The sequence below is a fragment of the Bubalus bubalis genome, chromosome 20 (assembly GCF_019923935.1).
Source record: "Bubalus bubalis isolate 160015118507 breed Murrah chromosome 20, NDDB_SH_1, whole genome shotgun sequence".
Taxonomy (NCBI): domain Eukaryota; kingdom Metazoa; phylum Chordata; class Mammalia; order Artiodactyla; family Bovidae; genus Bubalus; species Bubalus bubalis.
Window position 1 is genome coordinate 2,715,646 of NC_059176.1, and position 19,650 is coordinate 2,735,295.

General features: G+C 60.7%; 1 protein-coding gene across 4 annotated transcripts; it reads right to left on the bottom strand.

Annotated features, from left to right (window-relative positions):
• Positions 1–3,709: 3,709 nt before the first annotated feature.
• On the bottom strand, positions 3,710–19,454 carry LOC112577781 (tumor necrosis factor alpha-induced protein 2). Of its 4 annotated transcripts, none has more exons than XM_045163714.1 (12): positions 19,436–19,454; positions 14,238–14,598; positions 13,312–13,951; positions 10,613–10,727; positions 10,355–10,477; positions 10,095–10,195; positions 9,391–9,489; positions 8,687–8,810; positions 7,721–7,843; positions 7,410–7,565; positions 7,102–7,223; positions 3,710–5,478 (listed from the first exon to the last, which is right to left on the bottom strand). In XM_045163714.1, the coding sequence occupies exons 2-12, from the start codon at positions 14,581–14,583 to the stop codon at positions 5,337–5,339; spliced, it is 2,091 nt and encodes a 696-aa protein (XP_045019649.1). In that variant the 5' UTR covers positions 14,584–14,598; positions 19,436–19,454; the 3' UTR covers positions 3,710–5,336. The 4 variants fall into 4 exon arrangements, with proteins under 4 accessions (XP_045019649.1, XP_044789315.1, XP_025127443.2 ...); XM_044933380.2 differs by lacking the exon at positions 19,436–19,454 and adding an exon at positions 17,374–17,502; XM_025271658.3 differs by lacking the exon at positions 19,436–19,454 and adding an exon at positions 17,272–17,425.
• Positions 19,455–19,650: the final 196 nt, after the last annotated feature.

Here is a 19,650-nt window from a genome sequence, read left to right on the forward strand (position 1 = left end):
AGCAGTAAGCATCTTTTAATTTCATGGCTGCAGTCACCATCTGCAGTGATTTTAGAACCCCCCAAAATGAAGTCAGCCACTGTTTCCACTGTTTCCCTGTCTATTTGCCATGAAGTGATGGGACCTGATGCCATGATCTTGGTTTTCTGAATGTTGAGCTTTAAGCCAACTTTTTCACTCTCCTCTTTCACTTTCATCAAGAGACTTTTCAGTTCCTCTTCACTTTCTGCCATAAGGGTGGTGTCATCTGCATATCTGAGGTTATTGATATTTCTCTCGGCAATCTTGATTCCAGCTTGTGCTTCTTCCAGCCCAGCCTTTCTCATGATGTGCTCTGCATGTAAGCTAAGCAAGCAGGGTGACAGTGTACAGCCTTGCTGAACTCCTTTCCCATTTGGAACCAGTCTGTTGTTCCATGTCCAGTTCTAACTGTTGCTTCCTGACCTGCATATAGGTTTCTCAAGAGGCAGGTCAGGTGGTCTGGTATTCCCATCTCTTTCAGAATTTTCCACAGTTTATTGTGATCCACACAGTCAAAGGCTTTGGCATAGTCAATAAAGTAGAAATAGATGTTTTTCTGGAACTCTCTTGTTTTTTCCATGATCCAGCGGATGTTGGCAATTTGATCTCTGGTTCCTCTGCCTTTTCTAAAACCAGCTTGAACATCTGCAAGTTCACGGTTCATGTATTACTGAAGCCTGGCTTGGAGAATTTTGAGCATTACTTTACTAGTGTGTGAGATGAGTGCAATTGTGCGGTAGTTTGAACATTCTTTGGCACTGCTTTCTTTGGGATTAGAATGAAAACTGACCTTTTCCAGTCCCGTGGCCACTGCTGAGTTTTCCAAATTTGCTGGCATATTGAGTGCAGCACTTTCACAGCATCATCTTTCAGGATTTGAAATAGCTCAACTGGAATTCCATCACCTCCACTAGCTTTGTTCATAGTGATGCTTCCTAAGGCCCACTTGACTTCACATTCCAGGATGTCTGGCTCTAGGTGAGTGATCACACCATCGTGATTATCTGGGTCATGAAGATCTTTTTTGTATAATTCTTCTGTGTATTCTTGGAGCTTCAGGCAGACACAAATGTCTATTTTTTTCTACTTTTGTTTATCCATGGCTGCACACCATCAACTCTTCTACACTGTGTGTTTTTGGTTATTTTTCTCAACATTATATGTTGGGACAATTTTCAAATTGGAACCAAGACAACTTCCTCATTCTCTCTCGCAGGCACATAGCACTCCACTGTCTGCACCATGGCACTAATTTCCCTGGTGTCTACTGATGGACACTCAGGGAGTTCCCAGTGCTTTGCTATGACAATGGAAGTGACTGTCCTGCTGCCTGTCGTTTCTCATGGATGTTAGAGAGTTGATAAGATTCATTCATAGGAGCAGAATGGTTCCCAGGAATCTCTGTGGGTTTCACTGATCTTGCTGAGTGGCCCTCCGTGGGGGCTGTGAAATCACACGTCCAGAGTAGTTTTGGGGGTGGCTCCTGGTGACTGTCAGCCTCGCCAGACACTGTCGTCACCCACACACTAGGGGTTTGGGCAGTCTATTCTTTTTAAATATTTTTAATTTTTTGACCATGCCATGTGGCATGCGGATCCTAGTTCCCCAACCAGGGACCAAACCCATGACCCCGCAGTGGAAGCTCTGAGTCTTAACCACTGGCCCACCAGGGAAGACCCGGGAGATTTGGGCAGCCTAAAGAGCCACCCTCCCTTCCTGCGCATCTTTCAAACCAGAAACCCCAGGCGTCCCCCCAGGACTCCCCTGGCTGCAAGGAGGCCTCGAGGCCCCGCGGTCCCCGTTGGGATGGAAATAAGGCTTCCCCTGCCTCCCTGCCCTGGGCCAGTCTCATCTCCCCGTCCCAGCCCTCACAGACCAGGCCTCTCCCTCAGCACCCTGGCACTCCTCAAGGGCTCCCTGGCCTCCCTACGGCATCCCCGCTCTCCCTACAGCAGCCAGAGTTCTTTCCCAGTCACAGATCACAGCAGACTGCCTCTTCAGAGTCTCTAGTGCTCCCCTCTTTACAGTGAGTGGGGTGGAGTGAGTGGAGTGAGTGAACCCCAAGGCCCAGCCCCAACCAAGGCCCCCTCGGTGCCAGCCTGCCACTTCGGGGGGGCTTGCTTGACTCCCCACTCCCGGCCAACCCTGCCTTGAGCTCTTTCTTTCCCCAAAACCTGAGCCCTTCCCAGGTCCTAGGCTGTTTCCCTTCCGGTGCTGCCCCTCCCCGCTCTGTGCACATGCCTGTCCCCTGCCACGGTCCCCACCCCGCAGTGAGTACTGCCCGTGGCCACAGCGCGACTGCCCCACCCCATAACCGCTGCATCACCCCACGCCATCTGCTGGGCACTTGAACCTGGACTGTTTATTAACTTGCTCCCTGTTCCTTCCGGGCCTCCCAGGGATGTGAGCCCTTCAGGGAGAGCCCGGCCTGCCCTCCCCACTGCCCCCCTGCAGGGACGGGGCGGGGTTGGAGGGTCCCATCCACGCTTGTCCCACTGCTGACCATGGCCTCCCTCCCAGTTCACAGGAGCCTGGATGGGGGCCGGGGCTGGGGGCCCTCACCCACGACCTGCCCTCTGTCCCCTCTGCCCAGCGACCCACTCCGCGCCTCTGGGGTGAATCCTTCCCTTAAAGGAATTTTCCTTCCATGACCACAAAGTTACTGATGCAGAGCCCTTGGTGGAGGGGCCGGAGCTGGTGACCCCGCGGGACCTTAGCGGCTCTCCCCCTCCTACAGGGACAGCATGGATGGTGCCCCCCACAGCGCCAGCATGGAGTCCACCTGGCCTGCTCCAGGGTCCCGCCTCTGACCGCCGCTGTTCTCCTTGGACCCTGGCCCACCTTGCTGCAGGGAGGCTGGGGGGTGCATCTCAACACCCTCTGCATTTTGGGGCCCAAATCCATTCTCTTTGGTCCATGAATATCTGCCTGGATCAGAAACTTTCCATCTGGTCCTCAGCTTCCATGAGCTCCTCCCTCCCCCTGCCCCCTCCTCCCGAGCTCCGAGCTCCGCAGGGGGAACTCAGCTGAAACCCACCGGCCATCCCCATCCCCCTACCCCGAGGCTCCAACCTGCCCAGGGCCCACACTCGCAGCTCAGCCTGGGGCAGCCTATCCCTCCCACTCCCCTGGGTGCTCCCCAGGACCAGTGGGTCCATCCCTCCCGCATCTCATCCCAAAGGGCCTTCCCTCTGGCTCCAGCCGCTGATGTCCAGGCTTTTCCAGCTGGACTTAGTCATCCCTCCCCCAACCCCTCACCCCACACGCCTCCAGCTCTGTGGAATGAGTTCACCAAGGTTCCCCTTTGCCTCCCAGGGACTCTGCCCTTCTCCAAATCCTGGGCCAGGATGTGGGTGTGGAGGAGAGCTGGGGCCAGTTGTAATCACAGCTGAGCCCTTCGAGGTCAGTTCCAGGAATACAAGAGCCAGTCCCCGCTGGGCCCGATGCATAGAGCTGAAATGTCGCCATCCCCCTCTTCTGTGAAGGACTGCGGGGGAAGTCAGACAGGTTCGTGATCACCACCTCCAGGTGAGGAAACTGAAGGGTGGAGTGAGGGGCCTTGGCCCACAGCAGACCCTCCCAACGGTCATGCTCACAGGTGAGAGGTGGGCAGGAGGCGCTGGGGGACAGAGTCTGCCAGACCCCAAGAGGCTGAGAAAGCCTCTCCCAAGAGAAATCACTCCACAGCCACTTTTGAAATCAGCTTTATATTAAGCTATAAAAACCAAGAGTTTGTTCTTAAAAAAACATACAAAAGCATACTATCAAAAATAATAATAACATCAAACATGCAAAGTTCTACAAATGTACAAAGGCCTTCATGAACCATCTACTCGGGCCAATTTCTGGCCACAGTACCTGGAAAGAGGGGGACAAGTCCACGAGAGCCAGCTACAAACCCAGTCACAGAGGGGCGTTCCCGCAGGCACAGGCTGGGTGGGTCACGCCTGCATCTCAACTGCCCCAGGCCGAGGAGGTCGAGTGAACCTTTGCTTTCCTGGGTAGGATAAGGCACTCCACAGGGCAGGGGATGGGTGAAGGCTGTGGGTGGCAAAATAGTGTCCACCCCATAAAGATGCTCACATCCTAATCCCTGGGCCTGTGACTGTGTTAGTTTCCACGGCAGAGGAATTAAGGTTGTCAGGTGGAATTAATAATCAGCTGACTTTAAACATCAGAAAAGGATCCTGGAGTGCCTGGGTAGGTCAAAGGTCATTGTCCGGTGGGTTAAAGGTCACCACCAGGGGCCTTAAACCAGAAGAAGGAGGTAGGAGGGGAGTGCTGAATGCAAAAAGGATTTGACTGGCCGTTGCTGGTTTTGGAAATGGAAGGGGGCCATGAGCCAAGATATATGGGAGGCTGGCCTCTAAAAACTGGAACAAGCAAGGAACTTCCCCACAAGAGCTTCCAGAAGAACCGCCTGGGTCAGCCCACCAAACCCACGTCAGACTGCTGACCTCCAGAACTGAAAGCAAGTTCTCGTTTTAGGCTCCCAAGCTGTGGAAGTTTGTTAGCCTGGCAACACGGAACTGACCCAGAGCCCAGGGGTCAGGAGTCAAGATGGCCCTGCCCGGACCTCAGCCTGACTTCCAGGGCAGGACCCACAGAGGCATCCCCGGGTCTGCCCCTTGTCGGGGGAGGCAGAGCCCGAGAAAACCCAGCAGGTCCTGGCCCTCCCAGGCCCGTCCTCAGGGGACACCCGAGGGGAATCAGAGAGGGGGTTAGGGGCTCGGACACTGGCTTTGCCCCCACTTGCCTGTCATCCCACAGGCCCTTTTCCAGTCCCCCCACGCCTTCAAGATAAGAGCTCATCTTTTCCTTTTTCCTCCTCCAGTTCTTCCTTCTGTTCTACTCAGAGGCTGAGGCCGGCTCGACGCGACCCTGCACCACAGGAGGCAGGAGGGGTGAGGCTCGGGCCCCGGTCAGGAGCTGGGGAGGCCGGAGACCCAGCCTGAGCAGGGCGGTCCTCAGGCAGGTGTGGCAGGACCTCGCGGACAGGCGGTGATCCCGGAGCTGGGTCCCCGAGCCACACACCCTCCTGACCCCTTCTTCAGGGCGTGCAAGCTGCACTCTCATCCACAGAGCTTCCCCCCACGGCTCCTGCCCCACAGGAGGGGTCAACACGCCATGGCTTGTCCAGTTCCAGTGGCCCCGGGGCCCACACCTAGGCCAGGCCTGGGCAGAAGCAGCAGCAGAAGGCAGGACCCCCAGGGGGGCCGCATGAAGCTGACGCTGGTGCTGGTCTGACGGGCCCGACATGGAGTGGCACCCCATGCTCGCCAGGCGCTCCTCAGCAGGTCAGTACGCAGGAAAAGCTAACCAACCTTTATAAGCGAAAATAGGGCCTTGGAGGGCTCGTGTGCCCCCGTGTTGATGTCCAGAATGCTCCGGATGCTCTTGGCGTCACTGCTGGACAGGTTCCCCTTGATGGCCAGGATGGCACTCAGGTGGCCCTTGCTGGCAAAGAGAGGGTCCCGTCAGTCCGGCCCGCTCACCAACAACCCTGCTCACACCCCTCCCCAGCTCCCAGACTCCTGGCCGGAGCCACAAGGCCCGGCAGCCAATCCCCTTGCCTACGAGGGTGCCCCGATCTGCTTAACGCAATGTGCTCGGGTGGCACCGGCCACAGTGCCTACAGAGGGTGCCAAGCTCCTGCCCGGTCCAGCCTTTGCACTGGCTGTTCCTCCCAGAATGCTCGTCCCCAGGCCCTTGAGGGAACCAGCTCCTTCTCACCCCTTAGCGCTTAGCTAACATGTCACCTCCCCATCAAGAAGCCACCTGCCAGTACAGCAGACACGGGTTCGACCCCTGATCTGGGAAGATCCCAAATACCACCAAGCAACTAAGCCCTTGGACCACAGCTATTGAGCCTGTGCTCAAGAGCCCTCAAGCCCTAAAGCCCACGCTCTGCGATAAGAGAAGTTACTACCATGAGAAGCCCATGAGCTGCAACTCAAGAGCAGTCCCCACTTGCTGTAACTAGAGAAAAGCTCATGCAGCAACAAAGACCCAGCACAGCCAAAAGTAAACAATAAAAATTGTTTTAAAAAGTCACCTCCCAAGAGAGGATTTTCCAGCTCTCAAGTCAGGACCTCCTGCCATTCACAACCTTGGTTAAACAATCTTTAAAACTTGCAAATAGTACTCCTTCGCCGGATGACCTCATCATCGCTAACCCTCATCTGACTATCTGTCTGTCAGAAGGCCTGGTCTGTCTTGTACCTCCTCCCATCCTGGTGCCTAAACACAGCCGGGTAGCTAGTAGGAGACCACTTGATAACTGTTGGCGGGCTGGGTGGATACAAGGATCCATGAATGGATAGACAGATAGGTGGGCAGGTGGATGACTAGATGGGTGGGACAGACAGATGGGTAGATGAGTGAGTGACCAGATGGTTGGATAGCTAGATGGGCGTCCAGATGGGTAAGCGGGTGCCTGTATGATGGGTAGATGGACGGATGAATGTGTAAGTGGATGGGTGGCTGAACAGGTGGACTAGACCAGCCAGCGGCTGGACCAGGCTATGCTGGGACAGGCCAGCGACACCAGAGGACTCAACCCACAGAGACCACTGCCCTGGCTCACCAGATCCTCAAGCAGTCAGGGATTGAGCCTGCACTCTAGAACAGAGGCCCCAGGACACAGGTCAGCCTCTGAGGACCCCTAGGCTGACCGGCGGACCCCAGCTTCACTACAGATGTGCCACGGCCTCCAGCAGGTCCGTGGTCCCTCTGGCCTCGGATCCCCCTATGAAGGAAAGGCTCAGAGGATGCAGTTGGAGCCGGATGCCTGGCTTTGCTGTCTCGGCTCTACGGCTGACCAGCGCGTTACCCTGGACACATTCCTCACAGCCCCCGAAGTCTCATCTGGACGATGGAGATGAAGAGTGTCAGCCCCACCAGGCGGCAGCGAGGACCGAGTGAAGAGCCACTGTAAAGATCTGGGGACAGTGGCCAGTATCTATCTGCGCTCTGCCCACCCTCAGGGACTTACTCTAACCGCCCCCCCAGGCTCCGACCGCAATGGGAAACCACAGGGCCATGCTGCCTTGCCCGGGTTCTGGAGGCCCCGGTTCTCACCTGAAGTCAGGGTACAAGGTGGCGTAGGTGGCCACCTCAATCTTGATGGCACTGGGGTCTTGCAGGCGAATGATCTCTGCGAGCGTGGGGAGGGCGTCCTGCAGCCAGGTGGCCGGGGAGCCCTGCAGGCACAGGCTTGTTGAGAGAGGCAGGCCCTGTCCGGAAGTGCTCCCAAGGGCCCAGAGAGACTCAGGTTGGACCTGATCAAGTCTGGAGAGGCCCAGAGAGGATGTCCTAGCCCGTGACGAGCTTGGAGCAGGAGGACAGCCCACCGCCATGGGAGATTGGGAGAGGGGGCGGGGGCTTACGTTCTGGGTGCAGAACTGCTGGATGAGCTGGGCGTTGGCCTGGACGTGCCCCGCCAGCTGCTGCTGCTGCTCTGCCGTCTTGAGGACCAGGCGCCGCTTGCAGAGGCGGGCGATGTACTCCTTCACCAGGTGCAGATGGACCGCCTCCAGGAGCTCCTGGGTGGGCGAGCAGGCAGGGCCATGGGAACCCACCACCTCCCTGAAGGCCAGGGTCCAGGGAGGGGCGGTGGCCAGAGCAAAAAGCGCATCCGGGTGTGCGCACACACACGTCTGCCTGCGTGTCCCCCACCAGCAGCCCAGCACCCCCTCACCTCCCGGAAGCAGTCCTGCAGCTCTGAGAACTCAGGCATCCTCTCGGCCACGGCGGAGACGATTTCCTCCAGGGTCTGCTGGGGGGCAGCCCAGCGGGTCTGCGTGAACCTCTTGAACAGCGGCTGCGAGAGAGGGTCAGGCTGTGTGGCCACACCCGGCAGAGGAAGGGCCAGTCCAGTAGACAGGCACGCACAGACACACACACAGGGGTTGGGTTATATTAAAGACTCCCCGGGTGCTCCAGCAGGAAGTGGAGGCCGGATCTGCGTCCCTTTCTCCAAGGCCGACCAGCCAGGACTGCCATCTGCCTGCCCTGAGGCCTTCTCCAGCATCTCCCTCCTTAAATAAATACATTCCTGCATAAACAAAGCCCTGTGCTTGGCTGGGCCTATGATGATGGCCCTGCCGAGTCATCCAGGGTCACGGCCTGGCCACCCACAGCCGCCGGGAACTAGGGTCAAGGGGGGCTCCCCCGGGGGGCAGGCAGGGAGTGCCCCCGTTCCTCCCCTAGGACCCCCGCCTCCTCCTGCGGTACAGGCACTAAGGGTTTCTGGGGATGCCCTGGCCCCCTCAGATATGGCGGGAGCCGCCAGAGGCTCTGAGCCTCCTGGCTGGGAGGCAGGGTCTGGCAGGAGGGCCTGGGGGCGTCAGGGGAAACTACAGGCAAACTTGAGGACTAGGTGGAGTCCCAACAGGGAGGGGCGCTGAGGCTTCTCTTCTGCACCCCAGGGCCCAAGGCGGCCCTCTGAGGCCAAGCCCGAGGCTGAAGGGGGGGTGATGTCAAGGACGGATCACAGCCCCATCATGGGGGCCACCAGCCTCCCTGCAGCTGCCCTGTGCCGCGCCTTCCTCGAGCCAGGTCTTCATTTCTGTCACCGACCCCTCCACCCCACCCTTCCAGTCTCTCCCGCAGCATCCCCCAGCACTAGACTCAGCACGTGCAGCGGGGCAGGAGGCTGGACTACCTTCAGGTCCCCAAACAGGCTCTGGAGCAGGGTATCAAAGCCGCAGCTCTTGAGCTCATTCAGAGGCCTCAGCAGGGACCTCTGGAGGTCTGGAGGTGTCTGCCACCGCTGCTCCACGGACGTCCTGGAAACACAGGAGGCAGGGAGGTCACGCCAGCTCCAGCCCCCCCCAGCCTGCAGCCCTAAACCCAGAAAGCCCGGGAGCCCCAGGCCAATCTCCCTAAACCATTGCTCTAGAACCCTCGCTGGCTCTCCAGGCCCGGTGGGAGCAAGACCAAGGCACTCCATCCAGGCTCCCTAGGCGGTACCCAGCCTTCCCACCTAACACCCGCCTAACACCACATCCTGTTCTAACTGAGGACAAGTGGCTCAGCCTCTCCATAGCTCAGGGTGCTCATGGTTCAATGGACCCAGTCACTGTATCTACTTAACAAGGTTGCTAACAGGATAAATGAAACCCTTTGCGTGAGTGCCTGACCCACAGGCACTAGACAAATGTTTGCTGTTGCCGCTGTAAGCCTGGGTATTTCCTTTCCACCCTGCTCATTTTAATTCAACATCTCTGCTTAGGCCGCTCCTCCTCCCTCCCCCATCCCAGGCACCACCCCCCTCCTCTGCACCCCACCCCCTGCCGGCTTCCCCGCGCCCCCCACCAACACAGGCAAGCAGCCGCAGCGACTCCCCCCACTGTCCAGCGCCCTTACCGGAAAGGGAGGCAGTTGTTGATGTTAGCGATGACGTTGGCCCTGTAATTTCGCAGCTGTCTGCATCTCTCCAGAAACCCATCAAAGGCGCGCTGGTAGCTGGTGAAAGGGAAAGGGCACACGTAGGAGCAGCACAAACACTGGGGCAATGGCAGCCTCGGCGGCTGCCCGATCACCCTCCTGCTCCACACGTGGGCCCCACGGCAAACAGCGGACGCAGTAGGCATTCCGGAACTGGCTTCACACGCTCAGCGCTCAGCCAGGAGGGGCCAGGGCCCCTGCAGAGCTCTTGGAGAGGGTGCGGCAGAGCCCCCAGGCCCCTCTAGAGCTGCAGGCAGAGGCGGGGAGGCTGGCAGCCATGAGAACTCTGGGGTCGCAGACTGGGGCCATCACCTGAAGAGGGGGCCAGGGCCTCAGTCCCTCGGGGGGCATCTTTGCAGTTGGAGGCTGCTCTTCCAGGGGCTTCGCTGAGCGGGGTGGGGGCAGGGTGGTCAGATGACCTGAGGCTCAAAGCGCCCAGGTTTGTGGTGCAGGGGGACAAGGACTCCTGCTCACAATAACAGACACCCTAGGGGCAGGGAGGGGGTGCTGGTCTGGCTAAGATCCCCACCTGGGGCCCAAGGGAGGGATTGGGGCTCTGAGAGGTGGTGGCAAGGACCCCTCAGCCCCCAGCACCGCTCCAGGCACGTATGCCCATCACCCACCTCCTGAGGAACCTGGCCAGCTCTTCCAACAGCAAGGGCTTTATCTGCACGCCCAGGTCCAAGGTGATGCTCTCGGCCTTGGCCTGGCCCTGGGAGATGATCTGCAGGGGTAGGGGGTGAAACTGAGCAGAAGCCCGCCTGCTCTAGGGCTGGGACAGGGGTGGGCATGGGTAAGACATGGAGCAAGGGGGTGTGTGCTCAGTGGCGGGCCCGTCTGCCCACAGGGACGAGGCCGGTGCAGGCAGCGCAGCGGGCGCTACCTGGATGATGTCGATGGCCAGCTCACTGTGGCAGCGGCCGTCCAGCCTCTGCGGGGCCTCATCGTTGGTCCAGCGGTTTGACTCCAGCTCCAGAGCTCGGGCCGTCAGCTCCCTCACGCTGGCCTGGGGGGGAGGAGGGGCCCGCTCAGGGTAGGGTGAAGCTCACGGGGGCATCCCTGCCAGGCTCCCTGCCCGCTCCCCCGCTCCTCTTCCTTCCCACCACCCCTCAGCCCCGCCCAGCACAGGCCCTGGACTCACCACCTCGTTGGAGAGGAACGTGGCCTCTAGCAGCCGGATCTGGGTTGGGGGCAGAAGGGTCCCCAGTCTGACTCCCTGCAGCTCAGGTGCCAGCTTGGGGCTGTTGAGGATGTCACTGTAGGCAAATGGGCTGGCGTGAGGAAAACCAGCACCGTCCCCCCACCCCCAGCCCCACCCCGGCCAGAGCCCTGCACACAGCTCAGTCGCCTTCCCTCCTGTGCCTCCCACCCCTGCCTCTCCATCTCAGTTCGATCCAGGCCCAAACCCCGGAATCACCCTGCCTCCCTTCACGCTCTCGCCCGTGTCCACTCTTACTCCAGGTTATGCTCCCGAAACCCATCAGCCTCGAGCCACGCCTCCAGAGGCACCCCACGGCCCAGCCCCCATCTCCCGCCTGGCACACCAAGGACCCTCCTCCCGGGCTCCCTGCCTTGCCTCCAACAGTCCCTCCTCCCTGCTGGGGCGGGCAGAACCACATTTCCGGTCTGATCGTCCTGCTCCAAAGGCTCCCACTCCCCTTCTCACCCTCTGTCTCCTTCCCACCATCCCCCACAGTGCTCCCACTGCATCCCACCAGCCCTGCCCCGCCTCCCCCCACCCCCAGACCGGCTATGCTGCCCCCAGAGGAGGGCCAGTCCCAGCAGGAAGGGCTGTCTGCCCCTCCCCGACCTCACCCTGGACAGAGGCATATCCACCCATCCTTGTGGCACTTCCCTTGGGTCCCAGAGCCTCCTGGGGACTGCCCAGCCCTGGCACTTCCTCAGGGCCTTTGTCTGCCAGGAGGCTCAAGAATAGCCCATTCTGCCACCCGGCACCCACCCCCCCACCCCAGCCTGGATGCGCTGTGTCCCTTTGCTCCCCAGACTTCTGGCCACACGGGCCTCCATGGAGCCACCCTGGTCCCCCTCTCAGGGCTCAGCGTCCCGCTGCACTGACCCCAGGGGGCCCCAGGTCAAAGCCCCAGAGGTCACCGGGACAGGAAGGTAGAGGGGCAGAGGGGACAGGCCTGGCACTTCCTGGTGAGTCAGGACCAACAAGAAGGAACCGGTTCGGCTGGCGGGACTCTCCTGCATCCCCTGCCCTGGGCCAGCTTCCCTGCTCTCCTTGACTCCTCACCCACCACCCCTGCCTGGTCCTTCCTTGGGCCCCTGCTGGAGGCTGACCCACCAGCACCAACCGAGACCACTGACATCCCTGAGAGCCTCAGACATCGCTCACAGGGTCTACACTTCCAGGCTTCCTGCAGGCTTTATGCTACAGGCTGGGGCCAGCCCCGAGCTGATCCACACTGCAGTTTAAGTCTCTCCCCAACCAGCATGTACGAATGACAGACATGCTTATTGCAGTAAAATAAGGGAAAAAAGAAGAAAAAAGAGGTGTTGTGCTGTTTTTTTCCTCCAGTTCTTTACCTGTTCCTGATCTGCAGTCTGTAACTAAGTTTCTTTATCAAAAGATTAAACCTGATTTGAGAATTACATGCCGCACCTATCGTCCCCTCAAAACATTTTGTATCTGGGGCTCAGCTTCATAGCACCCTCTCTGCAAACCACCCCTTTGAGTTTTTCTCTCCTTCTGCATTATAGAAAGAAAGTCTCAGTACAGTCCACAAAAGACAACGGACCCAAATTGGACCAAAATGGCAGCAAGCAGACTGCCAGACCCAAATTACCAGGCGACCCAACGCCAGCCTGATGACTGTTTTTGAAACAGCGTGAGGAGAAGCACGCAGGATCCTTACCCCTCTGTTCATCTCCAACCCCAGACTGCGAGCCCCCAGCTATACGATCCCCTAGGTTCCTCATGGAGGCAGGGACACAGTTCTGAGGCAGGAGCCTGCTGTGTTCTTGCCTCTGTCTCCGGATTTTCTTATCCAGCTTCGGTGGGCAGAGAAAGCCAAGATACTGGCAGCAACATGCTCAGGGATGCATGGGGTCTGAGTGTATCAGGGGATGCCCGGATCTGAATACAGTTGGTACCAGGGATTCTCCATGGCAGTACCAGGCGCCTCCCAAACTGAGAGCTCCAGGCCTTGGTGGCCAGAACTCAGCTCTGCCACTAGGGGAGACCGTGCACAATGGGGATTTCCCCAACAGGCCCAGTGCCCCCCATCTTGCCTGGGAGTGCTCCCTAGGCCTGCTGGGTGTTGAACCACAGTGCTCCCAGAAGGCCTCCCAGCCCAGCCTTGGGCCCTGTAGGGCGGCTCCCTTTGCCAGGAACACCATCTCCCGCTGCCTCTCCCAGCCTGTCCTCGCTTCCCCTCCGCCTGACTCCCTTACTTCTATTAGACTGTCAGCAGCCCCAGAGCAGGGCCGCTGCCTCCTGCGGCTTGTAGAATCCTGCACCTCCTCCGAGCTGGCTTCCTGGGCTGACCCAGGCCAAGCCAGGGCCCCTGCTCCTGGCCACAGCCCTTCCTGACTCTGGATCACAGGCAGCTTCACCCCCTAACCCAGACTGGAAACTCAGCAATGAAAGATGAGGTCCTTGCCCCCATTCTCTGTGCCTCAGTTTCCCCAACTGTGGGATGCTGCTGAGGCCGGTGAGACTAAGGATTCCTGGGGCAAAGCAGGCCCAGCGGAGGCCCTGCCCCTTTGATTCCAGGCCGGCCTGGGCCGTTCTCCCAGGGGACTCCCTGCTCTTGGTGACACCCAGGCCCTGCCCGCCCAGGGAACCCCAGCCCAGCACCCCGCGCCCAAGCTCACTTGGGGTAGAGGTTCTGCACCCATAACAGCAGCATGTAGGTGTCTCGCGGGCACAGCTCAAACTGCGCCAGGGCTGCCAGCTGGGACGCGAATTCTCCGTGGTAGCTCTCGGCGTAGGTGGCCACCACGCGGAAGTCGGCGGGGAAGAGCGGCTTGAGGCGCTCCACCACGGCCTCCAGGTCCTCCTTCATGGTGCGGCCCATGTGCAGGAAGGCGCGCTCGGCCTCCGTGAGGCCCTCGGCGTCCGCGGCCGGCTGCTGGCTCAGGCGCTCCGCGGCCGCCTGCGCCACGCCGTCCCGCCACAGCTGCAGCCAGCCCCGGGGCCGCGTGGCCGCCAGCCCCGGGCACCCCGGGGGCCCCGCCGCCGCCGCCGTCGCGCGGTCCTGGCGCTCCTGCTCGGCCAGCACGGCCAGCGCCTGGCGCAGCCGCTCGGGCTCCGCTTCCAGCGGCCGGCGCAGCGGCCCTAGCACCTGGTCGCGCAGCAACGCGTACAGCGCCTCCACCTTGCTCTGGCGCCGCACCAGCTCCTCCGCGCTCGCGCGACCCGCCGCCGCGGCCTCCTGCAGCTCCAGCTCCAGCCCCAGCAGAGGCCGCGCCGCCTCCAGCCGCCCGCGCTCCAGGTCGGCCTTGAGCTCCTCCACTGCGGCCAGAACGCGGCATTAGCGCGGCCTGGGGTTCTGAGACCCGCCCCCCGCCCCGGTCACCTCCCGGCGACCGAGACCCCCCAAAACATGCGGGGTGTCCCAGCCCGGGCAGGGCACACCAGGCTCAGATCCTGAGATCAGGGGCAGCAGGTGAAAGCAGGGAGGGGAGGCCCTTCACGCCCACGTGCCCTGCCCTCTCTGTCCCGGCTGAGCGGGGCATCCACTCCAATGAGCCCCCATGCTGCCCAGACCCTGCCCACCTGGAGAGGGGCTCCCGCCTACCTGTGGGCAGCTGGGCAGGCGGCTGCAGACTGGACTCAGACTCGCCCTCAGTCTCTGCTAAGCTCGGTTGACCCTTCTTCTTCCTCCCTTTGGTGAAGACGCTGATCATGGTGGCCAGGCCTTTCGACTTCTTCTTCTTCTTGCCGGCCTCTTCTTCATCCCTGTCTGTGGCCACCTCGGCCTCCAGGGATGGCACTAGGTCCTCGGAGGAGGCCTCCGACATGGAAGCCTCAGACTCTGCCTCTGAGGTAGAGGGCAACTTCTGGGCGCTTCTGGGGAAGTCAGGGGCCCCGGACACAGGCTGCTGGCCTGGAAGTCCTTGGAAGAAGGTCAGCATCTTCAGCATCACCCCGACTCAGGCCTACAGGTTGACAAGCGGAGGGAATGAGAGGGTCAGTGGTCGCGGGGGACTGGCCCCTGGCTCCCCAGCCCAAGCATGCAGCCAGGTTGATCTCTTTTCACCTGTATGACCACCAGGGCTCTGGCTGTCTCCTGGCCCAGATGGATACCAACAACTCAACTTTCCCCCTGGGACACCACTTCCGCAGAACTCGCAGGCCCTCCCAGAATCTCCAGACAGAAGGAGACTTCATTTTGGCAAATCCTTCCTTGTCAGCCCATCCTCTGGGCAGGGAGGGGGACCACAGGCTCACTGGGGACCCTGGGGGAGGGGGCAGAGCTCGGCTGCTGGCCCATTGCACAAAGCGAGAACCAAGGTCCAGAACAGTCGCAGGGCACTAGAGGCTGGGCTGAGGCAGGAATCCAGCCCCAGCTGCATCCTCCATCCTGCTCTGTTTTCTTGACTCATGTGGCTTGGGGTCCCAGGGGAACGCGATGAGCAGAAACAGGGCTGCTCCCACTGGGACCACGAGGCAGGCAGGGCCAGACCCCAATTATGACCTTGGGGGGCTCAGGTCTACAGAAACCACAGTGCCCCCTCAAGCCCTTTCCCAGGTCGGAGGGACAAGAGGCCCAAGGAGGCACAGGCCTGTCTGAGGTCACACAGCAGCTCAGACAGGAAACGAGCTTCCCAGCTCCACCGCACCCTGCCTGCTCCCCAAGTGGGGTGACGTAACCACCACAGAAGCTTCCATTTCCTGGGCCCTTCCTGAGTGCCTGTCCCATCACTTCTGCACTGCCTTCCAGGAGGGGTGTTATTTTCCTCATCTCACGTAACTAGCTCAGAGAGGCTTAAAATGCCCCCATGGTCAACAGCTTGGAACTCAGCTCACCAGGCACTGGGCACCCTCACCATCCAGAGAGGCAGCACCTCCCCCAGCGCCTTGACCGTGGGGTGAGCCAGGCCAGGACCGGTGGAGGGGAACATGGCTGACCTGAAAGGAGGGAGCGGGCAGGGCTGGGAAAGGGGAGCAGAGGAGAACGGGCCTCCTTGGTAACTGGGGTGACCCATACAGGGCCTGCCCCACCACCCAAGAGTAAATACACCAAGTCGTGACTCATACAGCATGACTTCAACTCGCCCCTGCAGCAGCCCTGCAAGGCAGACAGGGTGATCCACCCCTGCAGAAAGGGAAACTGAGGCGGCAGGAGGTGGGGGGGTGGAATTAGGCCTGTCAGAGTTTCCACATCCCCTGCTGCCCTCCCAGCAGCCCAGCCACCTTCGCCCATCCTCCCAGGAATGCTTCCCAAAGCCCCAAGCTTGACCAGAGCCACTCAGTGGCCAGGAAGCCGGGCTTTCTCCCCTCCCACAGCCTCACCAGATACTGGGGCAGATTCCTACACTGCTGGGTCTCAGCTGCCATCCAGTGCCATTTGAACTGCAAGTTCCCCTCCAGAACCAAGCTGAGGGTCCTCCGGGGAGCCCCAAAGCCAGGGTCCCCAGGTGCAAGGTCACTGGGCACTTCTGCCCTGCCCATCCCTTCCCCCAGCATCCCTCCCAATCCATCTCGCTTTCATGCCGGACACCCACAGGAGCTGGTCCGGCTGGTTGGCAAGGGCCGCTCAGCCTCACCCTGGGCCCAGGCCCCACCTCTCCCCGCACACCCTCCCCTCCGCTGCCACAGGAGGGGGAGGGCCCTCCTGAGTGGCTGCGGACCACCTTCCTCACTTCTGCCCTCACTGCCCCGCCTCCTCCATCCCCCACGGGCGAGGCTCCCGCTAGACTCCAGACCTGGTTCCTGCAGGTCCCTGCAGGGCATAGCCACCTCCTCCTCACCTCTGGGGCACAAAATCTCCTCCCCAGCCAAGGTCCGCAGCAGCCCCTTTGGCCCCCACCCAGGCCTTCACTCTGAGGCCGCTGGTGCAGCAGAAAGAGAGACCATTGTGGGCTTGGCTGTACCATCCGCTAGGGTGTAGAGCAGACCCCACCCTGCCTTCATAGACCTCAGTCTTCCCATCTGTGCAATGGGGAGGAGAACCCCACCTCACAGTGCTGCTGAAAGCAGGATGTGAGGGAAGCTGATGGGCCTAATCCCACCCCACCAGGCCTCAGTAAGGGTCTGAGTCTTGTGTCCCAGTGTCTGTCAGGCTAACCCTGGTGGCCGGACACAGCAGAAGAGGGCAGGAGAGGCATTCCTTTCAGCCGAGGCCGGTGGCTGGGCACACTCGGACAGGAAGGGGTATGCTCCGAGTCACACCGTGTGGCCACAGCCTGGGGCACCTCCCTGGTCCACCCAGCTCCCCCAGTTTCTATGTGGGCACACACACTCTCACTCTCCTTGCCCGGGTCAGGGCTGAGGTCCACGCCAGCCTCCCTGGTCCCTGAACATGAAGACATTCAAGCTCAGGCAGGTGAAGTGACTCGGCCTCTGTCATACAGCCAGCCGCCCCCCCAACCCGCCCTGGGCCACTTCCGCCCCTCCTACTGCAAAGGAAGGGACACTAGGGCCCCTTCCCACAGCCCCTCCTCCCGGCTTCCCCAGGACAGAGCCCTCCGCTGGGAGCATCTAACCCGACCCTCTGCACCCTGACACAGCAGCTCAGCCATAGGGCTTCAGTTTCCCTAGAAGGGGGACTGAGGAAGACCTGGGGTTCTCCGCGCGGGGTACCCTCCATCGCGCCAGCCGCTCCCTACCGGGATCGGCCGGAGAGGCGGGTCTCGTCGGGGCGGGTGGGCGGCCGCGCGGAGAGTTTGGGGACGGAAGCACGGGACGCACCGCAAGCGCAGGTCACTTACTGTGTCCGGGCCGAGCCTGTCGCCGTAGAGCCGGGCGCCGCCTGAAATAGACGCAGGCTCCACCCCCGTCGGGCCGGCCGGCCCCGCCCGCCGCCCCCGCGGAAAACCCCCGGGCGGAGGCCAAAGCCGAGAGAGTGTGACGGCAGGCTGCCCGGGTCCCCGCGTACGGTGCCGCGCGCGCGCACCCCCTGATCGAGGCGAAGACTGCCAAGCTGGGGTGTCCGGGAAGGGCTCACTCTCTCCCACCAGCCTGGGCGGGGTGTCGGGGCTGGCTGTTGCCAGGCCTGAGTGGGGCCCCAGACCCGCACCCCCCAGCGGACAAGATGGGTTCGGTGCTGACCCATTGTCCGACAACAGCTTCTGATTGGCTGACTGGAAGGGGCCCTGCACTCAGGACCACTTTCCGAGCGTCACAGAGCCAGCACCTCGGGCAGCTCAGAGGACCTCCTAGCAACCCAGCTCACCCCTAACTGTGGGGAGTCCCCTTCCTCCCGCGAGGTGCTGGGGACTGTCCCACCTAACTCTGAGGCTGACCGCTCAGAGGATCACCCCTTCGGGAGAGAGTGTTCCCACCCTGGGGGTCACTGTGGCCACACACATCCCTGGGGAGGTGGCCCCCATGGAAGAGGCTCCCTAAGGGACCGGGTGCTGGTCAGCCTTTGCCAGAGCACCCGCGCTGGTGCCTGGCATACACTCTCATCACCCAGCCTTCCTTAAAAAGGGGAAACGGCTCACAGAGGGTCCAAACCCACACCCAGGCCTGCAGGACTCCCACTGAAGCGCTTTCCCTTTCTGGGACCCAAGCTGGGTCAGGCCAGGTTCCTAAAGGCACCAGGTGGGGATCCCAACAGCTCAGGCTTGAGTCTCACTTGGCCTGGCTTTGTCCTCATTCAACGCATCCTTGAGCAGGTCACACTGCTTTCTGGGCCTCAGTTTCCCATCTGAGGCCTGTTTCTCTGGGTCAGTCAAGGGGCCGGAGGGGAGCTGGGGAAGAGGACCTCTTCCTTGTTTCACATCCTAGAAATTCCTGCCCTCTGAAAAGGACCTTGCAGCTCAGGAATTTCCCGTCTGGGCACCGGCTTCCTTTTTGCTCCTTAATAGAGCTTCTGCTCCTCCCTCCCTTTTGTGTGCCCCCCTCCCCCCTCTCCTCTTGTTCCCTGCTCCCCCTGGAAACTGGGCACAAAGCTATGCAGCCTGGGAGGCACAGCCAAGTGGGCAAGGCAGGGGGGAGATGGGGGTGCCCCTTGGAACTGAAAACTTCCTCTTCCTCCTTGGGAAAGGCAGCCGGGGACCAGTTTGGGGCTTGGACATTGATCCTGTCTCTGGACAGGGTAGGAGGGGGGTGGGGGGGTTGTTGTGGGAAGAGGGGGCTTCAGGAGGCTGCAGTAAGACAGACTCTACCCCCTTCTCGCCTCGTGGCCTCAGGGGTGACATTTTTCAGATCTGAACCAATGGTCACAGGGGGTCATTCCAGCTGCTCCCAGTGCATAGAGGGGAAGATTAAAGGACTGCCCCCCGCACCACAGCAAGTTCATCCAGCCAGAGAGGGTGATGAGGACATGATCCAAGGGGTCCTGGCCCACTGCCTCCGTGGCTGTCTGCTGTGGCCTCATTGTGCAATCCTCAGTCCTCCCTGCCAGCCTCCTCTTTAACTCCAGATTGGGAAATCGCTGGAGAATCCAAAGTGCTCTGGGTCATGGAGGAGGGGACAGCGTCAGGCTCATAGACCCACCGCCCCCTCAGAGCCCCAGACCCTGATGGGCAGGGGCAGGAAGAACGCACCCGGGCAGGCTAGGCACCCCCTTACCCAGCTGCCATGATGCCTGCACTCCCTCCCCGGGGCCTCACCCAAGCTCCAGGCTGCAACTGGGGCATGGGAGATGCTGCCTCGCCCTCCTGTGGTTGCCCCAGTCACTTCCCCTTTCCCTGAGTTCCGGCATGAGGGTCAAGGGTCACTTCTGTGAAGCCCCCAGCTCAAGGGCAACCCTCTAACAATAGGGCTGCGTGGAGAGCCAAGGGGTGTGACCGTCAGTGGGGCCCAGGGGGCAGGAGCTATTCTTACCTGCTCTTGACAGATGAGGAAACAGTCCTCAGGAGACCAGACACTTCCAGAAGGAGCCACAGGCCAGCCAAGAATTCCACCCTCAGCAGGAAATGAGCATCAGATGCGAGTTGGGAGTGTCCCTGGTCAGCTGCTGTCCCATTACCCTCCTCCCCAGGGGACTGGGCCTCAGGCTGCAGGCCGGTTCCACCTGGCAGGAGGGCAGCAGGCAGGGG

Excerpts from the sequence above, each read along its gene's own strand:
- LOC112577781 (XM_045163714.1), bottom strand. The coding sequence starts at position 14,583 with ATGCTGAAGATGCTGACCTTCTTCCAAGGACTTCCAGGCCAGCAGCCT. Across the intron at positions 7,844-8,686 it reads GCCTGTTTGGGGACCTGAAG|CCGCTGTTCAAGAGGTTCAC; the intron begins GTAGTCCAGCCT and ends CCTCTCTCGCAG. Across the intron at positions 7,566-7,720 it reads TGCAGGACTGCTTCCGGGAG|GAGCTCCTGGAGGCGGTCCA; the intron begins GTGAGGGGGTGC and ends TCGCCCACCCAG.